This window comes from Nomascus leucogenys, chromosome 22a, assembly GCF_006542625.1.
Source record: "Nomascus leucogenys isolate Asia chromosome 22a, Asia_NLE_v1, whole genome shotgun sequence".
NCBI classification, from domain to species: domain Eukaryota; kingdom Metazoa; phylum Chordata; class Mammalia; order Primates; family Hylobatidae; genus Nomascus; species Nomascus leucogenys.
The window spans coordinates 119,813,688-119,828,542 of NC_044402.1; the positions used below are offsets into that span (position 1 = coordinate 119,813,688).

A 14,855-nucleotide genomic window follows, 5' to 3' on the forward strand; every position below is an offset into this window, starting at 1 on the left:
TGTAATCCCAGCACTTTGGGAGGCCCAGGGGGGTGGATCACGAGATCAGGAGATCGAGACCATCCTGGCTAACACAGTGAAACCCCGTCTCTACTAAAAATACAAAAAAAAATTAGCCGGGCGTGGTGGTGGGCGCCTGTAGTCCCAGCTACTAGGGAGGCTGAGGCAGGAGAATGGCGTGAACCTGGGAGGTGGAGCCTGCAGTGAGCTGAGATTGCGCCACTGCACTCTAGACTGGGCAACAGAGCAAGACTCCGTCTCAAAAAAAAACAAAAAACAAACAAACAAAAAAGACATCAAACATCAATCATCACTGCCTCACAAATCAAATCTGAACCAAATGGATTTCTTAGACTGGAGATTTAAAGCAAGTAAGTGTGGCTCATGCCTTTAATCCCAGCACTTTGGGAGGCTGTGGCAGGCAAACTGCTTAAGCCCAGGAGTTCAAGACCAGCCCTCGGCTACGTAGTGAGATCCTGTCTCTATTGGAAAACAAATAAATAAATAAATAAATAAATAAACCAAATGAGAGACTAATGGTGGATTTGGTTGAGGAAAACAGAGGAAAAAATAGTTTTCATTTTGGCAGAGTTGGTAACTTCCTTTGAGTAAAGTAAGATATACAACCCCCTGGAGCGGAGTCTGTTAAACTGTGCTAGCCTATCCGGGTCTAGATACAGGGACATGCATGATTTCGTTTTCCACAGGCCCCTACAACTCTCTATTGTCTTCTATGCAGCCTGATATCCATGTTTATATAATATGACTGGCCCCTGTAGATACCTGATTTTGTAATATCTGGTTTTGAGATTTTTTAGGATAAGAGAATTTGAGATATGGGAAACTCCTTTGCTATTGGGATTCTTAGAATCAGAAACCCAAAATGGATAATTTTTACCCCCTTTGTACTCTTTCTTTCTTTTTTTGAGACAGTGTCTTTCTCATAATGTATTCCCACTTGGTTTTTTTTTTTTTTTTTTTGAGACAAGGTCTCACTTTGTTGCTTAGGCTGGAGTGCAGTGATGCAATCTCAGCTCACTGTAACCTCAGCCTCCAGAGTTCAAGTGATTCTCCTGCCTCAGTCTCCCAAGTAGCTGGGATCACAGGCCTGTGCCACCAAGCCCAGCTGATTTTTGTATTTTTAGTAGAGATGGAGTTTCTCCATGTTAGCCAGGCTGGTCTCGAACTCCTGACCTCTGGTGATCCACCCACTTCAGCCTCTCAAACTGTTGGGATTATAGGCATGAGCCACCACACCTAGCCCCTACTTGGTTTCTTGATTTGTTTGTTTCTTTGAGATGGAGTCTTGCTCTGTTGCCCAGGCTGGAGTGCAGTGGCACAATCTTGGCTCACTGCAACCTCCGCCTCCCAGATTCAAGTGATTCTCCTGCTTCAGCCTCCCGAGTAGCTGGGATTACAGGCACCCACCATTGCACCCAGCTAGTTTTCTTATTTTTAGTACAGATGGGGTTTTGCCATGTTGGCCAGGCTGATCTCAAACTCCCGACCTCAACTGATCTGCCCGCCTCAGCCTCCCAAAGTGCTGGGATTACAGACCTGAGCCACCACACCCGGCCCCATTTGTATTTTCTATATTGATTTCCTTTTTTTCTCTCTCAAAATTTTAACAATTTTTTTTTAAATTACTTTAAAACTTTTAATAAATTTCCTTTTGAAAACATAAGCCCTTATAAACCTTTGCAAAAGGAAAATAAAGAGGTCTTTTTAGCTCTTCTTGAGAAAAAAAAAAAAGAAGAAGTGGTGCCCCCTGGTCACTACAGGATTCACAGTGAGAAAACCCCAAAGAGAAGGTGAAATTCAGAAAAAAAATATAGTTGAGAAACATGCACAGCCATACCTTCCTCCCTGGAGATTTTCATTCCAGAGCTCAAATACTGGTACATTCATATTTTCAGTAAGGAAAACCATTCTTTTATATGCCCACAGTTAAACCGACCCCACCCATGATCTTCCTAGTCTATCAATGGCATCACTATTCTTCAAATCACATAAGCATATGACCAAGAGCCTAATCTTCCTAAAGATCACCTTCATATGTCAATTCTCCAGTCAAAACTTTCAATGGCTTCCCACTATCTGCAACAGTAATTAATAAGTGCAAGGAGAATGTGCCCCATCTCCTTCCTAGGAGATGTGTCCCCGCTTGAGAATCACAGCATATAATGACAGTTGTTAACAATTGAACTAAATGTAGAAATAAATGTGTTACAAGCAAAAAAAAAAATAAAAAAAAAGCTGAAAACCACCTTCAGAATAAAACACTAATCTGCCAGCCCAACATTTAAGGCCCCCACAATTTAGCCTCAAGTTATTATCTTGCTAACTTTATTTTCTACTAATCCTCATCCATTCTTATTCTTATTTTCCATCCTTTGCCCACGTGCTTCCCACCTAAAATGTCTTCCACATAGTTTTCAATCAAAGCCTAAATCAAAGCCCAGTTCAAGTCCTGCCATTTATAGAAAGCTTTTTCTAATCACTCCATTACTATGGCCCTTATTATCATTCACTAAGCACTGTAAGCTCTTTGATGGCAATATTATCATACCTTATATGCTCACAGAACCTCATTCAGCTCACGTGCACCTGACCGAATACTGAAAGGATGAATTAACTGCAAGTTTTTCTAGGTCGGAGAACTGATGCACACAAGAGGAGGGAGCATATTCTCATGCATCTAGACTTACCCTTTTTTACAATGCCCACATGGACACTAAAAGAAAAACACCCTGAATCCTATGGCTTGCTCTACATATTGAACAACAGGTACATGGTAAAAGGGTAGCCCTTCTAACTGTGGAAGTGGAGCCCTTGTGACTCTATGACTAATTTTCTTTCCAGGATTTTGTTAGGTACTTATTCTTTTGACTTTTGAGTTGTTAGTCTCTTAACTGGCTCTAAAAAAAGAGAGGTTCTGGGATTTCTCAATAATAAAAGATTCAAGGTTTATATACACTTCATCCCGAAGTTGGGACTGCCTTTCAGAAAACATAAATGTCAAAGAAATAAGGCAGGTAGTAGAATGGGAATATAGGCTACTCATCTATTTACATGTAAGGCTGCCTATGTCTAAGGCTACCAACAGGTGATTATTTGATGGCCTATTCATAAGACGAGGAAAATAAAAAAGAGCAGGAAGATACGATTCCTTCATCTATTCAACAAATACTTACAGAGTGCCTACTATGTGTGGAGGCACTGTTCTAGGCACTTAGGCTAGACCAGTGCACAAAACATACATCTTTGTCCTTGTTGAGCTTACATTCTAACAGACAGGAGATAGACCATAAACAATAAGTATAATAAAATAAGTAAATTTTATGGCAATATGTTGGAAACTAGGTGCTATGGAAAAAATAAAAAGTAGAGGATGGTAAGATGAAATGGGAGTGCTAAGGTGCAGGGGGGAGAAATGGAGCTTACAACTTTAAATGAGTAGTCAGGGTAAACTCTATTGGGAAGGTAACATTTGAAGAAAGACATTGTTGTAGTCCATGTAGATGAATATAGTCTATGTAGATATGTCTCCACATTCTTTGACACAGCTCCCCTTAAGAGGTGAAGTTTAATTAATTACCTTCCACTTAAGTGTGACCTAGACTTAGTGACTCATTTCTAATAAAAAGAATACAGTGAGACAGTGATAGAATGTAACTTCTGAAATTAGGTTATAAAAGGACTGCAGGTCCATTTGGTCTTGGTTTCATTTCTCATTTTCTTTTCTTTTTCTTTTTTTTTTTTTTTGAGACAGAGTCTCATTCTGTTGCCCAGGCTGGAGTGCAGTGGCGTGATCTCAGCTCACTGCAACCTCTGCTTCCCGGGTTCAAGCAATTCTCCCACCTCAGCTTCCTGAGTAGCTGGTATTACAGGTGCATGCCACCACATCCAGCTAATTTTTGTATTTTTAGTATAGACAGAGTTTCACCGTGTTGGCCAGGCTGGTCTTGAACTCCTGACCTCAGGTGATCTGCCCGCCTCAGCCTCTGAAAGTGCTGGGATTACAGGCATGAGCCACCACACCTGGCCTTGGTCTTTGTCTCTTGGATCACTGGCTCTGGAGGAAACCAGGTCCTATGAGTAGCCCTATGGACAGGCCACATGGCAAGAAATGGCACCTTCTGCCAATAGCCACATGAGAAAGCTTGGATATGAATTATCCAGATCTTACAATGACTGCATTACCAGCTGACATATTGACTGCAACTTCATGAGAGACACTGAGCCAGAACCACACTCACTAAGCTGCTCCCAGATTCCTGACTCTCAGAAACCATGCAAGATAATAAATGTGTCTTTGGGTTTTTTTGGGTTTTTGTTTTTGTTTTCATTTTCTGAGACAGGGTCTCACTCTTTCACCCAGGCTGGAGTGCAGTGGCACGATCTCGGCTCACTGCAAGCTCTGAGACCTCCCGGGTTCACACCATTCTCCGGCTTCAGCCTCCCAAGTAGCTGGGACTACAGGCGCCTGCCACCACACCCGGCTAATTTTTTGTATTTTTATTAGAGACGGGGTTTCACCGTGTTAGCCAGGATGGTCTTGATTTCCTGACCTCGTGATCCACCCGCCTCAGCCTCCCAAAGTGCTGCGATTACAGACGTGAGCCACTGCGCCCAGCCTGTTATTTTAAGCCATTACATTTTGGGACAATTTGTTACACAGCAATGGATAACTAATACAGACTTTAAGGAAGTGAGGAAGTTGGCCACACAAATATCTGAAGAAAGAACATTCCAGGCAATGGGAACAGCCAATGTAAAGGCCTAAAGGCAGGGCATGCTTAGAGTGTTAGAAAAACAGCAAGAGGCCAGTGTGGCTGCAGTGGAGTGAACGAGGGAGACAGTTGTAGGAGATGAGGTCAGAAAGGTAAGAGAGTTCTATAAGATCATATAGAGTTTTATAGGCCATGGTAAAGTCTTTGGATTTTACTCTATACATGAAGTGCTAAGCCAGTGAAGGGTTTTGAGCAGAAGAATATCATGATATGCCTTGTAACTTAACAAGACTGCTTTGTTGATAATAGGCCAGGAGGGGGTAGGAGTAGCTGCAGGATACAAATAAGGAGGCTTTTGCCATAATGCAGGTAGGAGATGATGGTGGCTCCAGTATGGTAGCAGCAGAGGTGAGATTATGGGCATAGTTTTAAGGTAGAGCCAACAGGATTTCCTGATGGACTGGCTGTAGGAAGTGAGAGGACAGCAGTCAGGATGACTCCAAGGTTTTTTCACCCAACTAAAAGTGAAAGAATGAACCTCCCATCAACTTAGATGGGAGGGGGTTGTTGGAAAAGCAAATCTGGGCATACGACTGGAAGTTCAATTTTGGACGTGCTGAATTTAAGATATTTTTTAGACTTCTTCATGAAAATGTTGAACAAGCAGTCTGGAGTTTCAGGGTAAGATCTACAGTGAAGAATAAATGTGGGATTTATCCACAAGGTGGTATTTAAAGGTGCTATAGTGGAATGCCAGAGGAGCAGGATGAAGACGTCAACAGGATCAAATCATAAATGATCATGTGTGGCGTGCAAGGAGTTTGAACTTTATCCTGTAGGAAACTGGGAGCCACTAAAGGACTCTAAGCAAAAAAGTGTCATAATTGGCCGGGTGCGGTGGCTCACACTTGTAATCCCAGCACTTTGGGAGGCCGAGGTGGGTGGATCTCGAGGTCAGGAGATCAAGACCACGGTGAAACCCCGTCTCTACTAAAAATACAAAAAAATTAGCCGGGCGTGGTGGCGGGCGCCTGTAGTCCCAGCTACTCGGAGAGGCTGAGGCAGAAGAATGGCGTGAACCCGGGAGACGGAGCTTGCAGTGAGCCGAGATTGCGCCACTGCACTCCAGCCTGGGCGACAGAGTGAGACTCCATCTCAAAAAAAATAAAAAAATAAAAAAAAGTGTCATAATCAAGTTTCGGTTTCAAAGACATCACTCTGACAAAACTATAAGTTCAACTGCAGGGTTAATAAGAACTGACCAGGAGACAAGTTAGGAGGCTGTTGCATGGTCAAGCCAAAAAAGGGACAGAAAGTCCAGGAACAGTGGCTCACACCTGTAATCCCAACACTTTGGGAGGCCAAGGCAGGTGGATCACCTGAGGTCGGGAGTTCAAGACCAGCCTGGCCAACATGGTGAAACTCCATCTCTACAAAAAATACAAAAATTAGCCAGGCGTGGTGGCTCAAACCTGTAGTCCCAGCTACTTAGGAGGCTGAGGCATGAGAATCGCTTGAACCCAGGAGGCAGAGGTTACAGTAAGCCGAGATCATGCCACTGCACTCCAGCCTGGGCAACAGAGTGAGACTTGGTCTCAAAAAACAAAGGCAGGGGGGAGTGGGGGGAAAGGGAGAGAAAAATGGCTAATTTCAGACAACGGGAGCTGGAATAGAGAAGATAGGCAGATTCAAAAGACGGTCAATAAATTAGGCTTTGAAAGTAAGGACAAAGAGGAAAGTGGGTGACTCCAAAATTTCTAGCTTAGAAAACCGAACGGATGATGGTATAATTCCCCAAGATAAGGAATATAAGAGAAATAGTCTGGGGGAGTAGATAAGTCATTTTGGACATGTTTAGGATGTGCTTTATGTGGGACATCCAGGTGGAAATGCCAAATATGCAGAAAGAAATATGGACCTAAAACTCAGTGGAGATATAAAATTGGTATTCGGTGATGTACCAACAATAGTTGACACTGGGGTCTAGATGAGACGACCCAGAGGAAGGAAAGTGAAGTGTCAGAGGATCAGGGACCTGATCCTGGGAAACACTAACCTTTAAGAGGCAGGCAGAAGATGGAGAGCCAGCCAAAGAAACCAAGTAGAAGTGTCAACAAGCTTAACAGGATGGCAATTTTCAAGTTAAAGCATTGCCCATCTTCCCCAGGCGATATAAGCTCTAGCTTCATAAAAGCAGCAGTGACTATCTTCATAGCTTAAAGTATCTGCTCTAGAATCAGGCTGCAACCAGACAGGAGCTGAAGACAGTAACTAAAACTAGGCAGAATATAACAACCATGGCTGCGTTTAGGATGCTAAGTCAAATCAATGTTAACTATAGCCCCCTAATTTCTTAGCTAAGGTATTATACTGAACAGATTAAGACTTATAAGGCATTCAGAATGCAGCAGTAAGAACGACTGCAGAGAAAAGAAGAGAAGAGAAGAGAAGAGAAGAGAAGAGAAGAGAAGAGAAGAGAAGAGAGGAGAAGAGAAGGAGAGAACTGCAAAATCTCCATCTCTGCTAAGGGACCCCTACCAAAGGAAGCCAACTTCACGCAACTGCCCAGGTTTTGGTGTCAAGGGCTGATTCCTAGCCAGGGGTTGCCAGCTGTAGAGGGCGGGGCTCTATTTTGGGCTGCCTGCTGTCCCTGAGCCTGGCCGCGTCTGGTTTGAGCAGCATGCAGCCCCAGTGACTCACACACCCATGCAAACCGCCTGTGGCTCAGTGGCATGGCCTTGGAATGCCAGCCTTAGGCCAGCTCCCTCCTCACCCCATTACTCTGGGATAAATAAATAAAAAGCCCGCCAGCAGCCACACAGCCTGATGGCAACCAGATGGAGAGAGCGAGGCATGGACAGGGCCAGGGGATGGAACTCCCTCCAGTGGACTAGACTGAGAGTGGGCTCTGCCCAGTCATCCTAAACTTCCTTTTTCATACAGTTCCTACTGCCGTGTAACAACAGTCCCTAAGTCCCTGACTCTTCTTTCACTCCTAAAGATGCCTCTCAACCCCCAGTCCTACAAAATGCCCTATATAGGGTTCTTGGCCTCCATGAAGATCATGCCAACAGGCACCCCACCCAGCCTTGACTTGAGTCAATATTTTCAGCATCCCCCTCTAGTTAGGCCACTATCAATTGGCTCCTTGGGTTCCCCAGAATTGAGAAATCAGAGGCTCTTAGACACAGTGGAAAAACAAAAGGACCAAATAGGGAGAAGTAACCCCTGTTCAATTCTTATTTTCCCGAGCCTTAGTATCCTAGCCACCTGCCTGGCCTACTGCCCCCTGTGCCTTATTGTCTATAGCCTCTTGCCTAGTAATAATCCCAATGAGAATTTTTAAAACTGACCCCAGGCAATGACCGCATGGCCCTCTGACAGCAGCCCTGGCCCCCCTGCGCCTTCATCCAGAGCTCTCTCCCTGGTTTGTTTATCTTCCTATTCCATCTTGCTTATTTTGATGGCACATCCTTTCAGTTCAGTCTTGGGTGACCCCATGACCCTTCTGTGTCCTGTTTGTAGGACCCCGGGCAAGCAGAGTAACTAAAAAGATGCAGTAGTCATAAGTTCTACAGCCCCAGTAGGAAACCTTTCAGTTCTAGCAGCTATACAGGACATTCTGAGAACAGTGCAATGACCCCAGAGGTCACAAGAATTCCATATTACCCCAGCCCTTATGTCTCCCCTAACTGGTGTGTACAACCAGTTAAAGCAGCAAAACAAAACAGGGATAATCCTAGACTATGTGTCAAGAAATGTGGGAAGTCCTAAACATAAAGCTACAGCTATATGACCTTAGGCAAGTCACTTAACCTCTCTGAGGCTCAACTTCTTCATCTATAAAATAGAAAGCTGTAACTACAACTACCTCTCGCTTCCTTTCCAGATATAAGAAAATTCTACAAGTCTATGAGGTTGATCCACCCAGAACCTACAGGACCAGTATTCTTGAAGTAGCTGGTTCCAAAACACTGATACTCTTCCTGTGCTGCCACCTAAATTCTATATGCTTTCTCATTCAATTCCGCAGGGCTCCTCCCAACCCCATAGTATGAAAATGATGAGCCTCTAATTTTACAAATGAGAAGTGATTTATCCAAAGCTGCAAAATGAGCCATGAGAATAACCGAAGACCCCAAATACAGGTCTAGTAAGCAACACTGAGCCAGGTGCAGTGGCTCACGTTTGTAATCTCAGCACTTTGAGAGGCCAAGGTGGGCGGACCACATGAGGCCAGGCATTCAAAACCAGCCTGGCCAACATGGTAAAACCCTGTCTCTACTAAAACTACAAAAATTAGCCAGGTGTGGTGGCGCATACCTGTAATCCCAGCTACTCAGGAGGCTGAGGCACAAGAATCTCTTGAACCCGGGAGGCAGAGATTACAGTGAGCCGAGATCACCCCACTGCACTCCAGCCAAAAAAAAACAACACTGTATCCACAGGCCACAATGTCATAATTTGTATAAAATCCCCCTAGCACAGACTTATCAAAATATTAATCCAGACTTATTGAAGAGTTAACCTGTAGGCAGCACGCACAGTGCTGGGGATATAGAAATGCATTCAGCATGGTCCTTGCCTCAGAGAGTCCACAGATCAGTGGAGGAGAAAGCCATAGTCTTGCAGGCATACAAACAGTAATATTACAGTGTTACAAGTGGTAAAACAGAGGTATAATCCAAGGTACTATAGTAGCAGGGAAGAAGAATAGTCTTTACAAGCAGAGTACAGAAAGGTCTCCCAAACAAAGTGAAGCTGACATCTAGAAGATTAATAGAAGTTTACAAGTTAGATAAGGCCAGAACATTGGACATTCTAGATCATGGGAAGAACGTGTATCTAAAGATAAGATGAAACAGCACTGGGGGAAATTAAAAGTCATTCCATATAGCTAAGGCATAAAGTACATAGAGAAAAATGTCAAGAAGTCAAGCTGGATAGGTATGCAGGCACTAGATCAGGAAGAGACCTCTCCACTGAGCTAAGAACAAGCCTTGCACTGTTTAACTAAGGGAATGAGGCAGGGAACCAGTATGTTATCCCCAGCCTTGATACCTAAACTTATAGACAGGGGAAGCTATCTAAGAGAAAAATGGCCTAAGAAATCTCTCTCAGTCACAAGTTTAGGTTTAATGGTCTCTCTTTACCCATAAAAACTTGAAACCTTTTCTAGGCTGGGCATGGTGGCTCACATCTATAATCCCAAGACTTTGGGAGGTCAAGGAGGGTGGATCACTTGAGGCCAGGTGTTCAAGACCAGCCTGATCAACATGGCGAAACCCTGTTTCTACTAAAAATACAAAAATTAGCTGGGTGTGGTGGCACGCACCTGTAATCCCAGCTACTTGGGAGGCTGAGGCAGGAGAATTGCTTGAACCTGGGAGAGGGAGGTTGCAGTGAGCCAAGATTGTGCCATGGCACTCCAATCTGGGTGACAGAGCAAGTGAGGCTTTGTTTCAAAAACAACAACAACAACAACAACAACAACAACAAAAAAGACTTGAAACCTTTTCTCCTTCAGGACTTAGCAATACAAGTTTTCCTTCTTCTCCAGACTTACAATTGCTTCAGTACCTGGACTGAGCACCTACCTCACATTTTTTGCTTTTAGTGTTTAGACCCCAAGCACTGTAGCTCAGTCAATGCACAGAGGCAGAATGGGAGGTTCCAAATAAAGAATACCTGCTTTATGCCTAGCCCTTTAAAAAGTGCTAATTTAGGGTTCAAAAGAGGTATGGGGGCCGGGTGCGGTGGCTCACGCTTGTAATCCCAGCACTTTGGGAGGCCGAGGCGGGCGGATCACGAGGTCAGGAGATCGAGACCACGGTGAAACCCCGTCTCTACTAAAAATACAAAAAAATTAGCCGGGCGTGGTGGCGGGTGCCTGTAGTCCCAGCTACTCGGAGAGGCTGAGGCAGGAGAATGGCGTGAACCCAGGAGGCGGAGCTTGCAGTGAGCCGAGATTGCGCCACTGCACTCCAGCCTGGGCGACAGAGCGAGACTCCGTCTCAAAAAAAAAAAAACAAAAAAAAACAAAAAAAAAAAAAAAAAAGAGGTATGGGACACAGACCCTGTCCACAAAGAGCTTACAAATTAATCTATAAGACAATAAAGAAATACAAATAATCTATACATAATACCATATTATAATAGCATTGTTTACTTACATGATAAAGTACCAACTTGGGTAACATATATAATTAGAAAATGGGGCAATAGGCCAGGCACAGTGGCTCACACTTGTAATCCCAGCACTTTGGGAGGCCGAGGCGGGTGGTCACCTGAGGTCGGGAGTTCCAGCCCAGCCTGACCAACATGGAGAAATCCCATCTCTACTAAAAATACAAAATTAGCTGGGTGTGGTGGCACATGCCTGTAATCCCAGCTACTCAGGAGGTTGAGGCAGGATAATCGCTTGAACCCGGGAGGCGGAGGTTGCTGTGAGCCGAGATCACACCACTGCACTCCAGCCTGGACAACAGGAGTGAAACTCCATCTCAAAAAAAGAAAATGGGGCAATAATACTAAGGTACTAACTGTACAACCAACAAGTCACAGAGGAAGGAGAGAAGGAGAAGATCAATATTGACTGGCATTATCAAAGGTCACTATTATTAATACTTTCCCTATTTGGCATTTAATAGATGTTTCTTTTGGCTGAGCTCAATCCTTAGAAGGGAAACCTAGGCAGGAGCTTCTGACAGGCCACAATTATCTTCTCCCCATTCATTCCTTTGCCAGTCCCCTTGTATAAACACTGTGATTTTCCACAACCTACTGTGCCCACAAGACAGCCCCCAAATGGTAGCCCTAAGCTTTTTACCTTCCTGTCCTGCTGGATCCTGAAAGGGCCTAGACAAGTAATGATGCCTACCCTTCTGCTCCACAGTCCAGAGCTTATGACCAGATCTCAACAAGCAAAAATTTAATAACTGGTCAACCAACCTTTCCAAGGTTAGAGAATTCCAAATGAAATCCCTGGTACTTTAACAGAGATGTTTTATAAATATCAATCAGCCCACTTCCGCCTCTTACGTTCTTTCCCTGTTTTTTCCCTCATCCTCCCTAAGTACATCTTAAGCCTTATCAGACTTTCTATGGGCAATTTTTTCGGACAAAGGGCATTCCAACCACACAAGCCACCTAACACCCAAAACACAAGTGGCCACTCAGGCACCTGGAAAGAGGAAGTAGGGCAAAGACACACAAGAAAATAACAAATACCTTACCTCTATCATAAATTGTTCCAAGAAGGAATTTTCTTCAAATGGTTCTGTCTTCAATCGATCTGTAATAAGAAGGAACAGAAAAAAGAAATATGAGTCATATAGGATGAGTTTCTTACCTGATGGAAAGGGAACAGAACAGGGCTACTTAGGAAAGAGGAGGAAGGTGTATCATGCACAGACACCTAGTTCAGTGGGAGAAGAAGGGCTGAGAGCATGTGGGCAAACAGTAGTGGGAGAGGGTGATTAGCAACAAATGGCAGGTTTGGTGGCAGCATCTTCTCTAGGAGTTTTTCCTGCCACAAAAACAAAGGCCAAATTGAATTTTTATTCTGAAGTTGGAGCCATGAAGCTTCCTAAACTCCCAAGTCCATGTTGCTCTGGTACAATTCTGTATAGCTATTGGCTCCTCTCCAAAGTCTTTCCCTGCCATTGCCTAGGGCATGCCTGGACTCGGTTACAGCTTCTATTGGTCACTTGGGCTCCAGCCAGGTACTCGAGGCAGAAGAAAAGTGTCGCCTAGGCCAGGCACGGTGGCTCACGCCTGTAATCCCAGCACTTTGGGAGGCCAAGGCAGGCAGATCACTTGAGGTCAGGAGTTCGAGACCAGCCGACCAACATGGTGAAACCCCGTCTCTATTAAAAATACAAAAAAATTAGCCAGGCGTGGTGGCGTGCGTCTACAATCCCAGCTACTCGGGAGGCTGAGGCAGGAGAATCACTTGAGCCCAGGAGGCGGAAGTTGCAGTGAGCTGAGATCATACCACTACACTACAGCCTAGTTGACAGAGCGAGACTCCATCTCCAAAACAAACAAACAAAAAAGAGTCACCTAATATCAAGACTCCAGTTTCTGGTTAGTATTCAGCACCCATCCTGGGGGAGGCACTTCTCTAATGCAAATGAGTCTCCCTCTTTGTTAAGACCCTTTGACTATTTTTAACACTCCCCACCCAACTCCTCCAAGCATGTCCTCTCACCTCGAATCAGCGTAGCCCCACTCTCCTGGTAGTCTTGGATCTCTAGGTCTTTCATATGAAGTAATGTTGCTAGCTCCCTCACTTGGCACTGTAATGCCAGACTCATGCCCATCAGAGGACGAATCAAATGTTGGGAGACCTTTGATGGAAGAGATATCAATTAGCCAAAAGACTCTTATAAAGTACTTTCCAACTCGGTATTAGGTACTAGAAAAAATACTGAAAAATAAATGTTCTTACAGAAACTTATAGTTTCATAGGCAAGGAACCCATTTACATGAATGTAAACACAAATACAATAATTAAATATATTAAGAAGGTGGCTGGTGCAGTGGCTAACATCTGTAATCCCAACACTTTGGGAGGCCAGGGCGGGTGGGAGACTTGAGGTCAGGAGTTCGACACAAGCACGGCCAACATGGCCAAACACTATCTCTACTAAAAATACAAAAATTAACTGGGCGTGGTGGCAGGCGCTTGTAATCCCAGCCACTCGAGAGGCTGAGGAACAAGAATCGTTTGAACCCAGGAGGCAGACGTTGCAGTGAGCCAAGATTGCACCACTGCATTCTAGCCTGGGTGACAGAGTGAGACTCTTTCTCAAAAACAAGATCCCACCAGCTGAGATGGCTCATGTCTGTAATCCCAGCACTCTGGGAGGCCCAAGTAGGAACTCACTTGAGCCCAGGAGTTCAAGAGCAGCCTGAGAAACATAGTGAGACCCCATCTCTACCAAAAAAAAATTTTTTAACATTAGCCAGGCACAGTAGCATGCATCTGTAATCCCAACTACTGGGGAGGCTGAGGTGGGAGGATCCCTTGAGCCAAGGAGGTCAAGGCTGCAGTGAGCTGTGATCATGCCACTGTATTCCAGCCTGGGCAACAGAGCAAGACTGCATCTCAAAACAACAAGAAAACAAACAAACAAACAAACAAACAAACAAGAAAAGCCGAAGATCCAAGTAGCCCTCAAGAAAATAAGTGTGGCAAAAACAGAATACACTAGCTAAAGTGTAACAGAAGACAAAAATCAACAGAAAGTAAAGACCCTTGAAGGTCAAATTAGATCCAGACACTAAGAGCCATTTCAGGGCTCATGATAGCCCAGAAGGAGCCTGGAATTTCAATCTGTTCCCACAAATGCAGCATAGTCTAAGGTTATTGTTATAATAGAAGCAAGCCAGCTACCAAGAACTAGCCTAGGAAGGTATAAGCCAACTCACTCTACACACAACACCCCCCTTTTTTTTTGAGAAGGAGTTTCGCTGTGTTGCCCAGGCTAGAGTACAATAGCACGATCTCGGTTCAGTGCAACCTCCACCTCCCAAGTTCAAGCGATTCTCCTGCCTCAGCCTCCCGAGTAGCTGAGATTACAGGCATGCACCATGATGCCTGGCTAATTTTTGTATTTTTAGTAGAGACAGGGTTTCACCATGTTGGTCAGGCTGGTCTCGAACTCCTGACCTCAGGTGATCTGCCTGCCTCGGCCTCCCAAAGTGCTGGGATTACAGGCGTGAGCCACCGTGCCCAGCCCACACACCCCATTTTTAACAAGAGGTAAGAAGAATGCAAACACAGCCATACTGCTGTACAAATAGGGTGATACTCTCATATGATAATGTATAGCTATATAGAATAATCATTTAATTCACCTACACAAGGTGTCCATTAACCTGTCAAAAAAATAACTAGGCCAGCATGGTGGCTCATGCTGTAATCCCAGCATTTTGGGAGGCCAAGGTTGGAGGATTGCTTGAGTCCAAGAGTTCGAGTCCAGCCTGGGAAACATGATGAAATCCAGTCTCTACAAAAAATACAAAAATTAGCCAGGCATGGTGGCACACGCCTGTAATCCCAGCTACTCGGGAGACTGAGGCACGAGAATCGCTTGAATCCAGGAGGCAGAGGTT

At 44.5% G+C, this 14,855-nt stretch overlaps 1 protein-coding gene across 2 annotated transcripts in view; it reads right to left on the reverse strand.

Moving 5' to 3' along the window:
* The window catches only part of NHEJ1 (non-homologous end joining factor 1), an 89,071-nt gene that overhangs the window by 62,408 nt on the left and 11,808 nt on the right, over positions 1 to 14,855 (reverse strand). For both annotated transcript variants that reach the window (XM_003272388.4, XM_030803644.1), the window contains exons 4-5: positions 12,946 to 13,084; positions 11,969 to 12,027 (exon numbers count right to left, since the gene is read on the reverse strand). In XM_003272388.4, coding sequence (XP_003272436.1) covers positions 11,969 to 12,027; positions 12,946 to 13,084 — 198 coding nt within the window. The remainder of the gene's footprint in view (positions 1 to 11,968; positions 12,028 to 12,945; positions 13,085 to 14,855) is intronic.